Source organism: Manis javanica, chromosome 5, assembly GCF_040802235.1.
Source record: "Manis javanica isolate MJ-LG chromosome 5, MJ_LKY, whole genome shotgun sequence".
Classification (NCBI taxonomy): Eukaryota; Metazoa; Chordata; class Mammalia; order Pholidota; family Manidae; genus Manis; species Manis javanica.
The window spans coordinates 139,592,348-139,606,006 of record NC_133160.1 but is presented as its reverse complement, the minus strand read 5'-3'; the positions used below and the strand labels follow the sequence as shown (position 1 = coordinate 139,606,006).

The window sequence follows — 13,659 nt, the reverse complement described above, 5'->3', positions numbered from 1 at the left end:
ACTGTCCCTCATGCTTTTCTAATTATCTTCCTTCACAATAACTTTGTTCCTGATGGATTTTCTGAGCCACTGAGAAAAGGTTTGTTTTTCTTGATTTCAGAAGGCATATATTTGCACATGCATGTACATGAATTAACATTTTTGGGATATGATTATTAAGCAGTTAGAAAAGTTTCAATTCTTAAGTGTTTAACTCTCAACTTTTAGAAAATTTGACTGTCTCTAATGATATAATTTCATTATTTCACCTAAAAGTTTAAAAAATAATGTAAATTATATCTAGACAAGATTTTTGAGTTCTAAGTACTCAGAGTAAAAAATAATGGAGAAAGAGGGTCACATGAAAAGAGACAGGTTTGCTTTTCTAGCACTTTGGTGCAAAAATGGGATATATTTTTCTTCAATATTTCAACCCTCCAAATTGCACAGTCAACCCAGATGGTGCAGCTGAAGTGCTTTGTAATTAGTCATCTATTCTTCCCTCACTTGGAATTCCCATATACTGAGGAATCTCAGCGAATGTTGATCTAATTATCTCATTTAAAAAAAAGTCAATGACAGTATGAATAACTGATTAATATAATTCACTTATTGATTGCGAAATGAAAGAGGAATAAATTTCCAGGTAGCAGGAGGACAGGGTAATTTTGAGTAGGTAGTTCCCCTGACCTCCTCCCCCCCTTCAGTTCTCTGTTCTGAAAAGTTCATTATGCCAGCATTTTTTAGTATGCAACCAGCATACAAAATAGATTATTATATGCCAGAGACTTTTCAGAATAGTTGAATAATATGAATGTTTTATATAATTTTATATATTTTTAAAGTTTCCATACAAATAAATTTACAAACTAGAGAAAATAGTATTATCCTTACTTTTTCTTTACAAAATATATTCCCTGTACATCTAGGGCCAATTAAACACTTCAATGGACAGGGCGACTTGACATTATGCATTTGATTATCTAGCAGAATGAAAGTTTCACTATTATCCTGTAAAATTATTCTCTTTCTAATCATAGTAGGTGTGTTATTGGGTATGAAAATCTTTATTGTGAGTTTATTTGAAATTAAAATTTTTTTCCTTTCAGAATGGCAGAATTCAGTGACATTTGGAAGCTTTTCAAACATGGTTCCCTGTAGTCACTCATATACTTTTACACTGAGTCAAGTAAAGTTGTACTCCACAAATGTTCAGAAAGAAGGACAGGGTTCACAAACTCATCAAATGCCATCATTTGATGAAACAGGTATGTATAAATCTTTTAAAAAATCATTTTTTTTTCTGTACACTGGAATGGTTTGCATAAGATTATTTGTTTCTTCCATGTTTGATAGAACTTAACTTTTAAAAATTTATAGGCATAAAGTTCATGATATCCTCTAAATATTCTTAGTAGCATATGTAGACATCCTATTTTTCATTCCTAATGGTGTTTGTCTTACTTTCTTGAATAATTTTGCCAGAGCTTTGGCCATTTTATTATTTTTCCAAGTAATGATTTTTTTTTTTAGTTTGAACCTTCATATTGTATGTTTGTTTCCTATTTCATTAACTTCTGTTCTTACCTTAATTATACCCTAGTTTCTACTTTCTCTGTCCTTTACTCATTTTTTAACTGTAAGCTATTTTGCTCATTAATTTTGAGCCTTCTTTTCTAAAGTAGGCATTTGAGCCATTGTAGCTTTGGTATCATGGCAAATTTGACAGTTGTTCCTTATTTTTAAAAAATCCCTTAAAATTTCACTTTATATATTTTGAGGCTGTGTATTAAATGTATTACATTTAGAGTTATTACGTAACACTGAAGAATTATATCTGTATTGTTATGTAACTTATTCCTTTTTTTTTTTTTAAGTGACATCTCCACCAGATTTCTTTAGTATTTGCCTGGTATAATCTTTTGACTTGAACCTTTTTTTTTGTCCTAACTTGATAACCTTTGTCTTTTAACTGGAAGTTTAGTCTTTGTTTACATTTATTGTAATCACTGATATGTTTGGGCATATATATCTGCCATTGTATAATGAGCTTCCTTGTGTTTTTTTATTTTATTTTATTTTTGCCTTCTAAATTTCTTTTTTTTCTCATTCCATTATCCCTTTTCCTCTATACATACCACACATACCCACACTTGTTTGCAAGTTATGTACTCTGTGTCTGTATTTCAAAGTCTAAAGGTAATTGAAAAGTTTACTTTCCTTCTGAAAAATACAAAGAACGTATAATACTTTAACTCTAGTCATGCCCTCCCAACTTATTTGCTATTTGTTGGCTAGTATTTTGTGTTTGTTCTTTATCTTCTTTAAGATATATATTGTTATTTGTTTAAATTTATCTAGAAATCTTTGTTAACTACCTATTCTTATTTCTCTAATCTTTCTGTCTGATGTGCATCCTAGGTGAAGATCTTATGGTAAAGGCGTATTTAAGGTGCTGTTCTACTGTCTTTTGGCTTCTGTTGTTGAGAAGTCAGATGTTATGCCTTTGTTTTCCTGTGTTTTCTGTTTGACTGCATTTTTCTTTTATTTGATTGACTTTGTTTTGAAAGTCTTTTTCTTTGGTGTTAACTATAGTTTTATTATGAAGTGACCAAGTGTGTATTTCTTTATATTTATCCTGTTTGAGATTTATTGGGCTGGATCTGAGAATTGGTAATTTTCTGCAACGGTAGAATTCTGTGATTCTCTATCATTATCCCATCAAGTATTAATTACTTCTTCTTATTTCTCTTTTATCTCCTTTTGGAACTCTAATTAGAATTATGTTATATCTTCTTGCTTTGTTCCTTATCTCTAAGACTCTGTCATAATTTGTATTTCTTCTATCTTTCTGGCCTAAATTCTTGATTATTTCCTTGGGTCTACCTAGTTCACTAATTTCCTCTTCAGTTGCCTCTAGTCTGCTGTTTGATATATATATATATGTTGGGTTTTTCATTTCAATGGTTATATTTTTCATGTCTAGAATTGCTTACTTTTCACATTTCTTTGTTGGTCTCTTGTTCCTTGATTGTTTTCAAACTTCTTTTTTTACTACTTAGCCATATTAAATATAGCTGTTTTATATTATGTAACTGAAAATTCTGCTATCTGAAATTTTTTGGTTCTCACTATATTTTTCCTGTGTTTCTTACTGTCATTGATGATGTGATATTTCTGTTTTTTAACTGAGAGTTGGTCATTTTTCATGCAGTTTTACATTTTGGGACTATTTGATGTCTCTGGATTTAAGATGCAGTCAATAGAGAATTTACTCTTATCTTTATTAGCTGCTGGGGACACAGCTTGGGACTACATTAAATTAAATTCTCTACTTTAGATTTTTTTTGACAGCACTAGATGGTAGCATGAATTCTACAGCAAACTTGCGAGGATTGACTTATCATTGAGTTTCAGTGGAGTTTTTTTCTTCCCCACTACTTAACACCAAAGTAGCAGTAGACATCCTCCTTTGCTGTTCCCTTCTGTGTGTATTTTTTCTAGGTCACAATTATACCAGATGCTTAGTTTTTTTTCTGGGTGTTCCCTATTAGACTCCCCATCTTGAGCAGAACCTACCTAGTCTTTTTTTTTTTTAATTGAAGTATCACTGATACACAATCTTACATTGGTTTCAGATGTACAACACAGTGGTTCACCAGTTATCCATATTATTAAATCCTCACCCCCCTCTTGTATGGTTATTATCTTTCAACATAAAAGGATGTTACAAAATCATTGACTGTATACTCCATGCTCTACTATCATACCAGTGACTAGCTTATATTGTGATTGTGAATTACTGCCCCTTTATCACCCTTACCCTCGCCACCCACCCATCCCAACCCCTCCCCCATCACAACCACTAGTCACTTCTCAGTGTCTGTGAGTCTATGCTGTTTTGTTCATTCGGTTTTGCTTTGTTTTTATATTCCACAAATAAGTGAAATCATATGATATTTGTCTTTTCTCTGCCTGGCTTATTTAACTGAGCATGATACCCTCTAGATCCATCTATGTTATTACAAATGGCAGGATTTGTTTTCTTTTTTTATGGCTGAATAATATTTCATTGTGCATATGAACCACATCTTTATCCATCCATCTATTGGTGGACATTTAGGTTGCTTCCATATCTTGGCTATTGTAAATAATGTGGTGATAAACATAGGGTTGCATATATCTTTTCAAATCAGGGATTTTTTTTTTTCTTTGGATAAATTTCTAGGAGTGGAATCACTGGTCAAATGGTATTTCTATTTTTATTTTTTTGAGGAACCTCCATACTGCTTTTCACAGCACTTAAACCAATTTATATTCCCACCAGCAGTGTAGGAAGGAGCAGAACCTAGTCTTTTTCTCTGGCCTCCCAGGCCCCATGCAGCTGTGAAAGTAGAAGCTCAGAGTATAAGCTTCAACAGAAATTATCAGGGAAAAGCTAGCAATCTTGTATTGAAGTCTTTCTTTCCCTTCATTTTTGCCCCCTTCAGATCCTATTCTGCTAGGTTAGCAAGACATTTCAAAAGATTTTCTTCAGAATATCTAATCTGCTGTGCAGCATTACAAAGAAATTCTTTATTCATTTTTTCTAGAAGTATATATTGAGCACTTTTTATAGGACAGCAATGAGAATGACTCTCTGAATTTATATTCTATTTATTACTAAAACAGAAAATGAAGCAAACAAACATAATATTGTGCAGTAAGTGTGGTAATAGAGGAAATGCTCTGTGCTGCAGGAGCTCATGGAAGGGGCACCAGAATGAGTCTTGAGTGGTTGAGAAAGGTTTCCTTAAGGAAAAGATACCTAATTAGGTACCTGAAAGAAGAGTAGGTATTGGTGTGATTAATGGTAGAGAAAGAAAGTAAATTGCAAGTAAGTTAGTGTGACTAGACTAGTGGGTAGAGGACCTGGTGTGGTAGGCTTGATAATTTTGAAATTACAAGGGATAAATCTCAAGAGGTAAGAGTAGACAAAATCAAGGTCTTGTTCAGGACTTCGGACTTTGTTTTGTAGGTGATGGGAAATATATTGGAGTACTTTTAAGTAGAAGTACTCGAGCAGATTGAAGATTTTAGAAAGATAAGTAGTTTCAGATAGCAAAACAGATTGCAAAGAAGGGAGACTGAGCTGTAATACAAGTGGGCTAGGATAATAGCAATGATCTTTTTAAGGGGTAGATGAATTCAAGATTTAGGAGCTGTATAATGAGGATTTGTGGGTGATCGAATTAGGGGAGTGAAGGAGAGGGTCAAGTAAAGGACAGTGCCAGGTTACTGGATTGGGTGACTGTGTAGATGATTATTTCATTGACTTCTAAAATTAGGAATACCACAGCTAGAGTATATTTTAAAAAGAAGAAGATGATTCAGTTTTGGACTTAATTAATAATAGGTGCCTCTGGGACATCTTAACACATGACCTCTAGGTGGTTGGATATACTATTCTCCTGTGAGACATCATCATCTTGTGGCTTATTACTGCAATAGCCTTCTCCCTGGGCTCTCTGCTTCTACTCTATTACTTGCTCATTATGTTTCAGCCAAGCCAGTCTCCTCCTCCTTCTTAGAAGATAACAAGCTTGTTCTCATTATAGGGCCTTTGCTGTAGTTGTTTTCTCTTTCCAGCGTACCCTTTTTGCCTGGCTGACCCCTTCTGGTCATTTACATCTTAGTTGAAATGTTAGCTCTGCACAAAGTCATTCTTTAATCACTCAATCTAAAGTAGCCACTGAGTCAGTCTTTAATATTACCCCAATTTTAATTCTGTGTGAAGGTAGCTGTCTTGCCAATGGGTTTCAGCCCCGGGCAAGTTTGCTATAGATTCAATGTGACCAAAGAAATTGACAGCAAAATGTTCTTTGGGGTTGTGGATAAAATGAGAGTTCCTGTGGTCAGGATTCTCACCTTGTCCTGGTCGACTAGCTCACTGCACACTTGTGGGCAATACATGGCTGTTGACTCTATATAAAGAGCTCTGCCCAGTGCACTGAGCACAACACGGTGGCAGGGCTGCAAGGCTGCAGGAGAGCAGAGCAGAGGCTGGAGTGGTGGCAGCACCGAGGACAGAGGCCCAGAGGACGGCTATGTGGGATTACTGTGCAGAGAGGCCTGGAGGACGGCTGTGCGAGACAACTGTGCAGAGAGGCCTGGAGGAGGGCTGTGTGGGACGGCTGTGTGGACAGAGGGGCCCAGAGGCAGAGACCGGCTTGCTGTATGCAGACTCACTCTGAGTGAAGGGGATTTTAGTGACTGACCTGCCACCTGGAAATAAAGTTGGGTATAACCCTTTCACCCCATAGCAAACTTGCCCGGGGCTGAAACCCATTGGCAAGACAAGGATTACCCAGCTTGTTCTCCCGGCCGTAGGTCAAGCACTAGTGTCTCTGCCTCTGCCCAGAGCACTGGGCCGAGCTCTTTCTATATAGCGCAATAATTGCTTATTGCCTAAAAGTGTGGTAGCAGCAGCCCAGCAACAGGCATGTTAATCATCAGGTGGTTTAAGTTCAGTGAGGATGCTGGCCATAGGAACCCCAACTTCCGTACAGTAGCACTTATTACTAATAGTGTTTTCAATATTTATTTTATTTCTTCACTTACCACTTGTTTCCAAGCCCCATGATGGCAGGAACCTCAGTTCTTAGAGCAATGGTTTGCACATAGAATTTTAATAAATATTTATAATTAAGTGAATGCACTTTAATTATATATTAATCAGAGTTCTAACCTGGGGATAGTGATTTAGGAGTTATTAGCTGTATCTGGGTGGTAACTAAAGTCATGAGTGTGTTTGTAACAGTACAAGGAGAGAGTTTAGAGTGAAGAGATAGGATGTAGTACAAAGTCCCCTGTGAATAAGGGATAGGTAGGTAGAAGAGGAGGAGCCTGCAAAACATACCTGAGGAGGAACAGCTGGAGAGGTAGGAGAAAAACCAAGGAGAGTGGTGTCAAGAGAAGAGTGTTGAAAGAATAATAAACATTTCAAGACTATCTTTCCTCTGGTTGGATGTCTTTCACAGGGGAAGATTTTAGATTCCTTAAAAAGCCTGAATTTATGTTTATTCTTATTTTTTGTCCTTTTTGCTAAGGGCCCCATCCTCCTTTTTGGGTTTACTGTGCAGTTTTAGCCAGTTTCTTCTCCTTTCCTTGTGATGATGGAGAACTGCTGGGGTAAATATTGATTGAGAGTTTGACATTAGAGGATGAAGGAATGGAGAGTGTAATGAGTCTCTAAGTTACAGAAGTGAGCATATTTATTAGAACATAGAAATGGGAGGAGAAACAGGTGATAAAATAATATAATTAAGGGTAAAATACTGCTTTTCCGAGGTGAACATAGACTCAGGCAAAAATGTTTAACGTTGGTTCCACTATACAAAATGCTTGAAATTGAAATCTCCGACTAGGTTTCTTTTCTCTCTGATAACTTTAATCAGAATGTTAGTTTTCTTATATTAAAAATATATTGTTTACTGATGGGCTCAATTTTATTTTGGACTCAGTTTTTCAGAATTTGCTTAGGCCAAATTAGACCTTGTTAGCCCTCAGATAGATAGCAAGTAATTGCTTGATTGAAAGAAAATTTGTGTATTTAAGGGTTTCAGATTGACTTTTGAATAATTCAAATCATGATAAAGTCAGGAACAGCTCATTAAGAGGCAGAGACTTGCTAAGGAATCCTTAAGTTTTTAAGAAGCATTCAGATATTTTAAATTTTAGTAAAATTACTTTTAATTTTGCTAATGACAGCAGATGTATGGCAAACAGCCAGGGCTTGAGCTTAAAACAAAGTGTCTAGAGATATTCATGAATGGAACGTCTGGTTATTTATCAAAATCATAAAGATTTTACATCAGTGATACAGTGTAAGTTTATTAAGATGGTGGCATGCAAAATAAGTATTCATACATATGTTTGAGCCATTTACTAGCATTTCTTGTTTTGATTCTTAACACTATATTATTAGTAGCATCTAGACAGTTTGTAGTGAGAAGAATATATAGAAATACCAGTCTTAGAACAACTTACCTTATGTGATTTGGTTGAGTGACTTTGATCATTGTGGAAAGGGGGTCTCTGAACTTTTGACAGATTTCAGTTCAAATACTAGATGAGTATTGAAAATTTATTCTACCTCCTTTTCCCTTCACTTTGCTTTGCTCTACTTTCTATTTCCCAAAACAAAATTTTAAGAAATTGATACAGGTATTCTATACAGTTGCTTTAGAATTTGCTGCTGTGTAGCTAGACAAAATAAAATCATACTAATAATGTAACTGTTAAATGTCAAAGGTTACAAGCTGTAGTTATTAATTAAAAAGACGTGTTTTTTAAAGTGTATGTCAATTTACCAATATGCCATTGTAACCTACTTAGGATTTGATGAATAATTAAAGCCTTTTTGGATTTTCTATATATTTTAGTTATCAAAAAATATATACCATGTTAAGTCATTTCCTGAGTGGCTTTCACTGAAAAATAATTAAGAAATACACTAAAAATTACATGTAAGATTTTTTGCGTTTATTTAAAAGAATTTTGCCTTTGCTAGTGACTAGTCTGTTGGCATTCAGTTTATCCATAAAAGCCTTGAAAGAAGGTAAATCAGTGGGTAGGCAGAAATTCTGATCAGGATGGCATTATGGATACTGAAAGGATATATCCTATTCAAAGAGTAAAACAGCAAATTCCCAAAAAGTACATGAAGAATCATTGCAATATCACCATTGTACACCTTAAACACCTAAAATGTTATATGTCAATTACCAATAAAAAATAAATCACAAAACACAGTTTCCTAATGCTAAGAAAGCCAACAAAACCAAATATGAATTAACTCCACATGATATTAAAATAACTGTCTGAATTGCTTTAAAATAAGTTTAATATCCTTAAAAGAGGATAGCATGTCCTTACTCAACAGCATCTAAATACAGGATAGATGTTTCTCCTTTTTCATCTCTTTTTCTCATATCAGCAAATATTTTTCAGAAGCCCCCTTTAGAGCTGAATTTGTACATCTCGTCAGGCAGAACTAGTTCAGATGTCTGCTTATGAAATGGAATTACCATTATTAATTTAGAATGGTTAGTCCAAGGAAGTTCGTATCTTCTCTGAACATGTTTTTTCTCCTAGTGAAAAAAAGAGGGTGACACCACTGGTGTCTGCTGTGCACAGATAAAGGATTTGTGTTTTCTATTCAAGATTAAACATTTGGGGTGGGTGATCATCACAGTGAATATTATCTTGAGTTTAATCATTTATATAAATTGTATCTTTGAATAACTTGTGGCACTAAATTATGGTTGAGAATTGAAAAAATAGCTATTAAAGTGTGTGGCTGTGGATAAAGTAAAGGTTCCTATGGCCAGGATTCTCACCTGACCCTGGTGGGCCAGCTCACTATACGTGTGGGCAATACGTTGTTGTTGACTCTATATAAAGAGCTCTGCCTAGTGCTCTGGGCGATACTCTGGCATGGCTGCAGGAGAGCAGAGATGAGACTGGAATGGTGGCAGCATCAACGACAGAGACTAAGACAGCTGCGAGAGTAGAGAAGTCCAGAGGCAGAGACCGGCTTGCTGCATGCAGACTCTCTCTGAGTGGACTAGCTTCTAGTGATTGACCTGCCACTGTGGAAATAAAGTTAGGTATGACCCTTTCACCCAAAGAATGCTCTGCTGTCATTTCTTTGGTCTCATTGAATCCGTAGTGAACTTGTCTGGGGCTGAAACCCATTGGCAAGACAGGGGCCAATAGTTTTTTTTGCTGATAGTCTGAATTTGTTGGTAACATGGAGACACAGTGTTGGGTTCAGAGTTACGGTGTGGACTCTACCTTTACCTTCAGAACCTTTGTAAGGTTTGGCAAGTGTCTGATCTAGTTTATATGATAGTCTGAAATAGACTTCATTGGGAAAATATAAAGGCTACTTGCCCTTACTTCCTAATAATCACATAGACCAAAGCCCTTGTCCTATTAGGAAAAATAAGGTAAGTTTAATATCCTCAAAAGAATAAATGATATACTCATATATCTTGAAACACAAACTGGCAGAAATAAAACTGAAACAAAAATCTGGAAAACAGCCAACTAGAAATCTTAGAAATGAAAGTGTAGTTACTAAAACAAAAATTTAATAGATTAAATTATCATAGTCAAGTAGACATTTGGTGAAGTTAAATTTAACCTGAATGTCCATAGGTAAGCAAAAAGATTTCCCCCCCAAAATGAAAAAGCATTTAAAAGGCATGAAGCTCTAGGTTACATTTAATAGACATTTCAGAGTGAGTGAATAGAGAAATGGTGGTAAAGTATATAAAGAGTGAATGGATGAGGATTTTTCAGCATTTGAGAAAAAGAAGAATCTTCAAATCAAAAGTACAGTTTAAGTACTAAGCAGGATAAGTGAAAAGAAACTCACAGATTTAACACCAAAATAACAACCCAACATAAAATTTCCAGAGAGAAAAGTGTTACTCTTTTGAAATAGACCCTTTTTTAAAATTGAAGTATCATTGATAAACAATCTTATCTTGGTTTTAAATGTACAACAACTGGTTCAACAGTTACCCATATTACTAAATCCTTATGCCCTCTAGTGCCATTACTATCTGTCAATGTAGAAAGATGTTACAGACTCACGGACCCAGTAGTGGAGGCAGGCGTGCAGCCAGGAATGCAGAAGGATATCCTCCCAGCTTTCTCATTCTTTTGGACAAGCCACAGAAGTACTGTAAGAGCCAGTCCCCTGGAAGCTCCTTCCTCCTGGCAGGTGCCTGTCCTGCTCACCTGCAGCCCCCACCATTGCTGCAGGCTGCATGGGCGTGGCTCTGCCCACAGCACCTTCAGTGGCACAGCTTCCAAGTATTATCTCTGCTCGCATGATCAGCTGACCGCCCACACAGCCCACCTGAAATCAGATCAATCACTACAATCCAGACAGGTGCCATGCATACCATACCCCACCAGCAGGGACTACTGCACAGGAAATTGAGTTTCTGGGCACTAGAGGGCGCCTCCTTCATAAAGCTGTTACTCCATAGGAAACACAAAGCAGAGAGGCAGAGGAATTTGGCCCAAACAAAACTACAAGACAAAACAACAGAAAGATGGCTGAGTGAAACCGAAATCACCAATCTTCTTTTTTTTAAAAAATTTTCTTATTAAAGTATTATTGATATACACTCTTATGAAGTTTCACATGAAAAAACAATGTGGTTACTACATATACCCATATTATCAAGTCCCTACCCATACCCCAATGCAGTCACTGTCCATCAATGTAGTGAGATGCCACAGATGAACTATTTGCTTTCTTTCTGCAACACTGTCTTCCCCGTGACGCCCCACACCATGTGTACAAAACATAATACCACTCAATTCCCTTCTCCCTCCCTCCCCACCCACCCACACACCTCCCCTTTGGTAACTGCTAGCTAGTCCCTTCTTGGAGTCTGTGAGTTTGCTGCTGTTTTGTTCCTTCAGTTTTGCTTCATTATACTCCACAAATGAGGGAAATCATTTGGCACTTGTCTTTCTCCACCTGGCTAATTTCACTGAGCATAATATCCTCCAGCTCCATCCATGTTGTTGCAAATGGTAGGATTTGTTTCTTATGGCTGAATACTATTCCATTGTGTATATGTACCACATCTTTATCCATTCATCTACTGATGGACACTTGTGTTGCTTCCAAATCTTGGCTATTGTAAATAGTTCTGTGATAAATACAGGGATGCATGTGTCTTTTTGAATCTGAGAACTTGTATTCTTTGGGTAAACTCCAAGAGTGGGATTCCTGGGTCAAATGGTATTTCTATTTTTTGTTTTTTGAGGAACCTCCATATTGCATTCCACAATGGTTGAACTAGCTTACAGTCCCACCAGCAGTGTAGGAGGATTCCCCTTTCTCTGAATCCTCGCCAGCATTTGTTGTTCTTAGTCATTTCAATGCTGGCTATCCTAACTGGTGTGAGGTAATATCTCATTGTGGTTTTAATTTTCCTGATAATCAGTGATGTGGAACATCTTTTCATGTGTCTGTTGGCCATCTGAATTTCTTTGGAGAATTGTCTCTTCATATCCTCTGCCCATTTTTTAATTGGATTATTTGTTTTTTGGGTGTTGAGGCATATGAGTTCTTTATATATTTTGAATGTTAATCCCTTTTCAGATATGTCATTTACAAATATATTCTTCCATACTGTAGGATGCCTTTTTTTTCTGTTGATGGTGTCCTTTGCCATGCCATGCAAAAGCTTTTTAGTTTGATGTAGTCCCATGTGTTAATTTTTGCTTTTGTTTCCCTTGCTCAAGGAGATGCGTTCAGGAAGAAGTTGCTCATATTCAGGAGATTTTTGCCTGTGTTTTCTTCTAAGAGTTTTATGGTTTCATGATTTACATTCAGGTCTTTGATCCATTTCAAGTTTACTTTTGTTTAAGGGGTTAAACAATAATCCAGTTTCATTCTCTTGCATGTAGCTGTCTAGTTTTGCCAACACCAGCTGTTAAAGAGGCTGTCATTTCCCCATTGTATGTACATAGGTCCTTTATCATATATTAATTGACCATATATGCTTGGGTTAATATCTGGACTCTCTAGTCTGTTCCATTGGTCTATTGTTCTGTTCTTGTACCAGTACCAAATTGTCTTGATTACTGTGGCTTTGTAGTAGAGCTTGAAGTTGGGGAGCATAATCCCCACAGCTTTATTCTTCCTTCTCAGGATTGCTTTGGCTATTCAGGGTCTTTTGTGGTTCCATATGAATTTTAGAATGATTTGCTCTAGTTCATTGAAGAATGCTGTTGGTATTTTGATAGGAATTGCATTGAATCTGTAGATTGCTTTAGGCAGGATGGCTATTTTAATATTAATTCTTCCTGTCCATGAGCATGGGATGAATTTTCATTTGTTAGTGTCCTCTTTAATTCCTCTTAAGAGTGTCTTATTGTTTTCAGGGTAGAGGTCTTGGTTAGATTTATTCCTAGGTATTTTATTCTTTTTTATGCAATTGTGAATGAAATTGTTTTTCCGATTTCTCCCTCTGCTATTTCATTGTTAGTATATAGAAATGCAACAGATTTCTGTGTATTAATATTGTATCCTGCAACTTTGCTGAATTCAGATATTAGATCTAGTTTTGGAGTGGATTCTTTAGGGATTTTTATCATGTCATGTGCAAACAGTGACAGTTTAACTTCTTCCTTACCAATCTGGATGCCCTTTATTTTTTTGTGTTGTCTAATTGCTGTGGCAAGGATCTCCAGAACTGTGTTGAATCAAAGTGGAGAGAGTGGGCATCCTTGTCTTCTTTCCAATCTGAAAGGAAAGGCTTTCAGCTTCTCGCTTTTAAGTATGATGTTGGCTGTGAGTTTGTCATATATGGCCTTTATTATGTTGAGGTACTTGCCCTCTATACCCATTTTGTTGACAGTTTTTATCATGACTGGATCTTGAATTTTGTCAAATGCTTTTTCAGCTTCTATGGAGATGATCATATGGTTGTTGTCCTTTTATCCTTGATGTGGTGGATGATGATGGATTTTCTAATATTGTACATCCCTGCATCCCTGGAATAAATTCTGCTTCATCATGGTGAATGATCTTTTCAGTATATTTTTGAGTTCAGTTTGCTAATATTTTATTGAGTATTTTTGCGTCTATGTTCATCAGGGATA

The 13,659-nt window shown here is 36.1% G+C and overlaps 1 protein-coding gene across 3 annotated transcripts in view; it reads left to right on the top strand.

The window, feature by feature from the left end:
• SLC30A9 (solute carrier family 30 member 9) overlaps window positions 1-13,659 on the top strand; it is a 96,634-nt gene that overhangs the window by 7,175 nt on the left and 75,800 nt on the right. For all 3 annotated transcript variants that reach the window (XM_037002747.2, XM_037002748.2, XM_037002746.2), the window contains exon 2: window positions 1,089-1,247. In XM_037002747.2, the coding sequence (XP_036858642.1) occupies window positions 1,089-1,247 (159 nt within the window). The remainder of the gene's footprint in view (window positions 1-1,088; window positions 1,248-13,659) is intronic.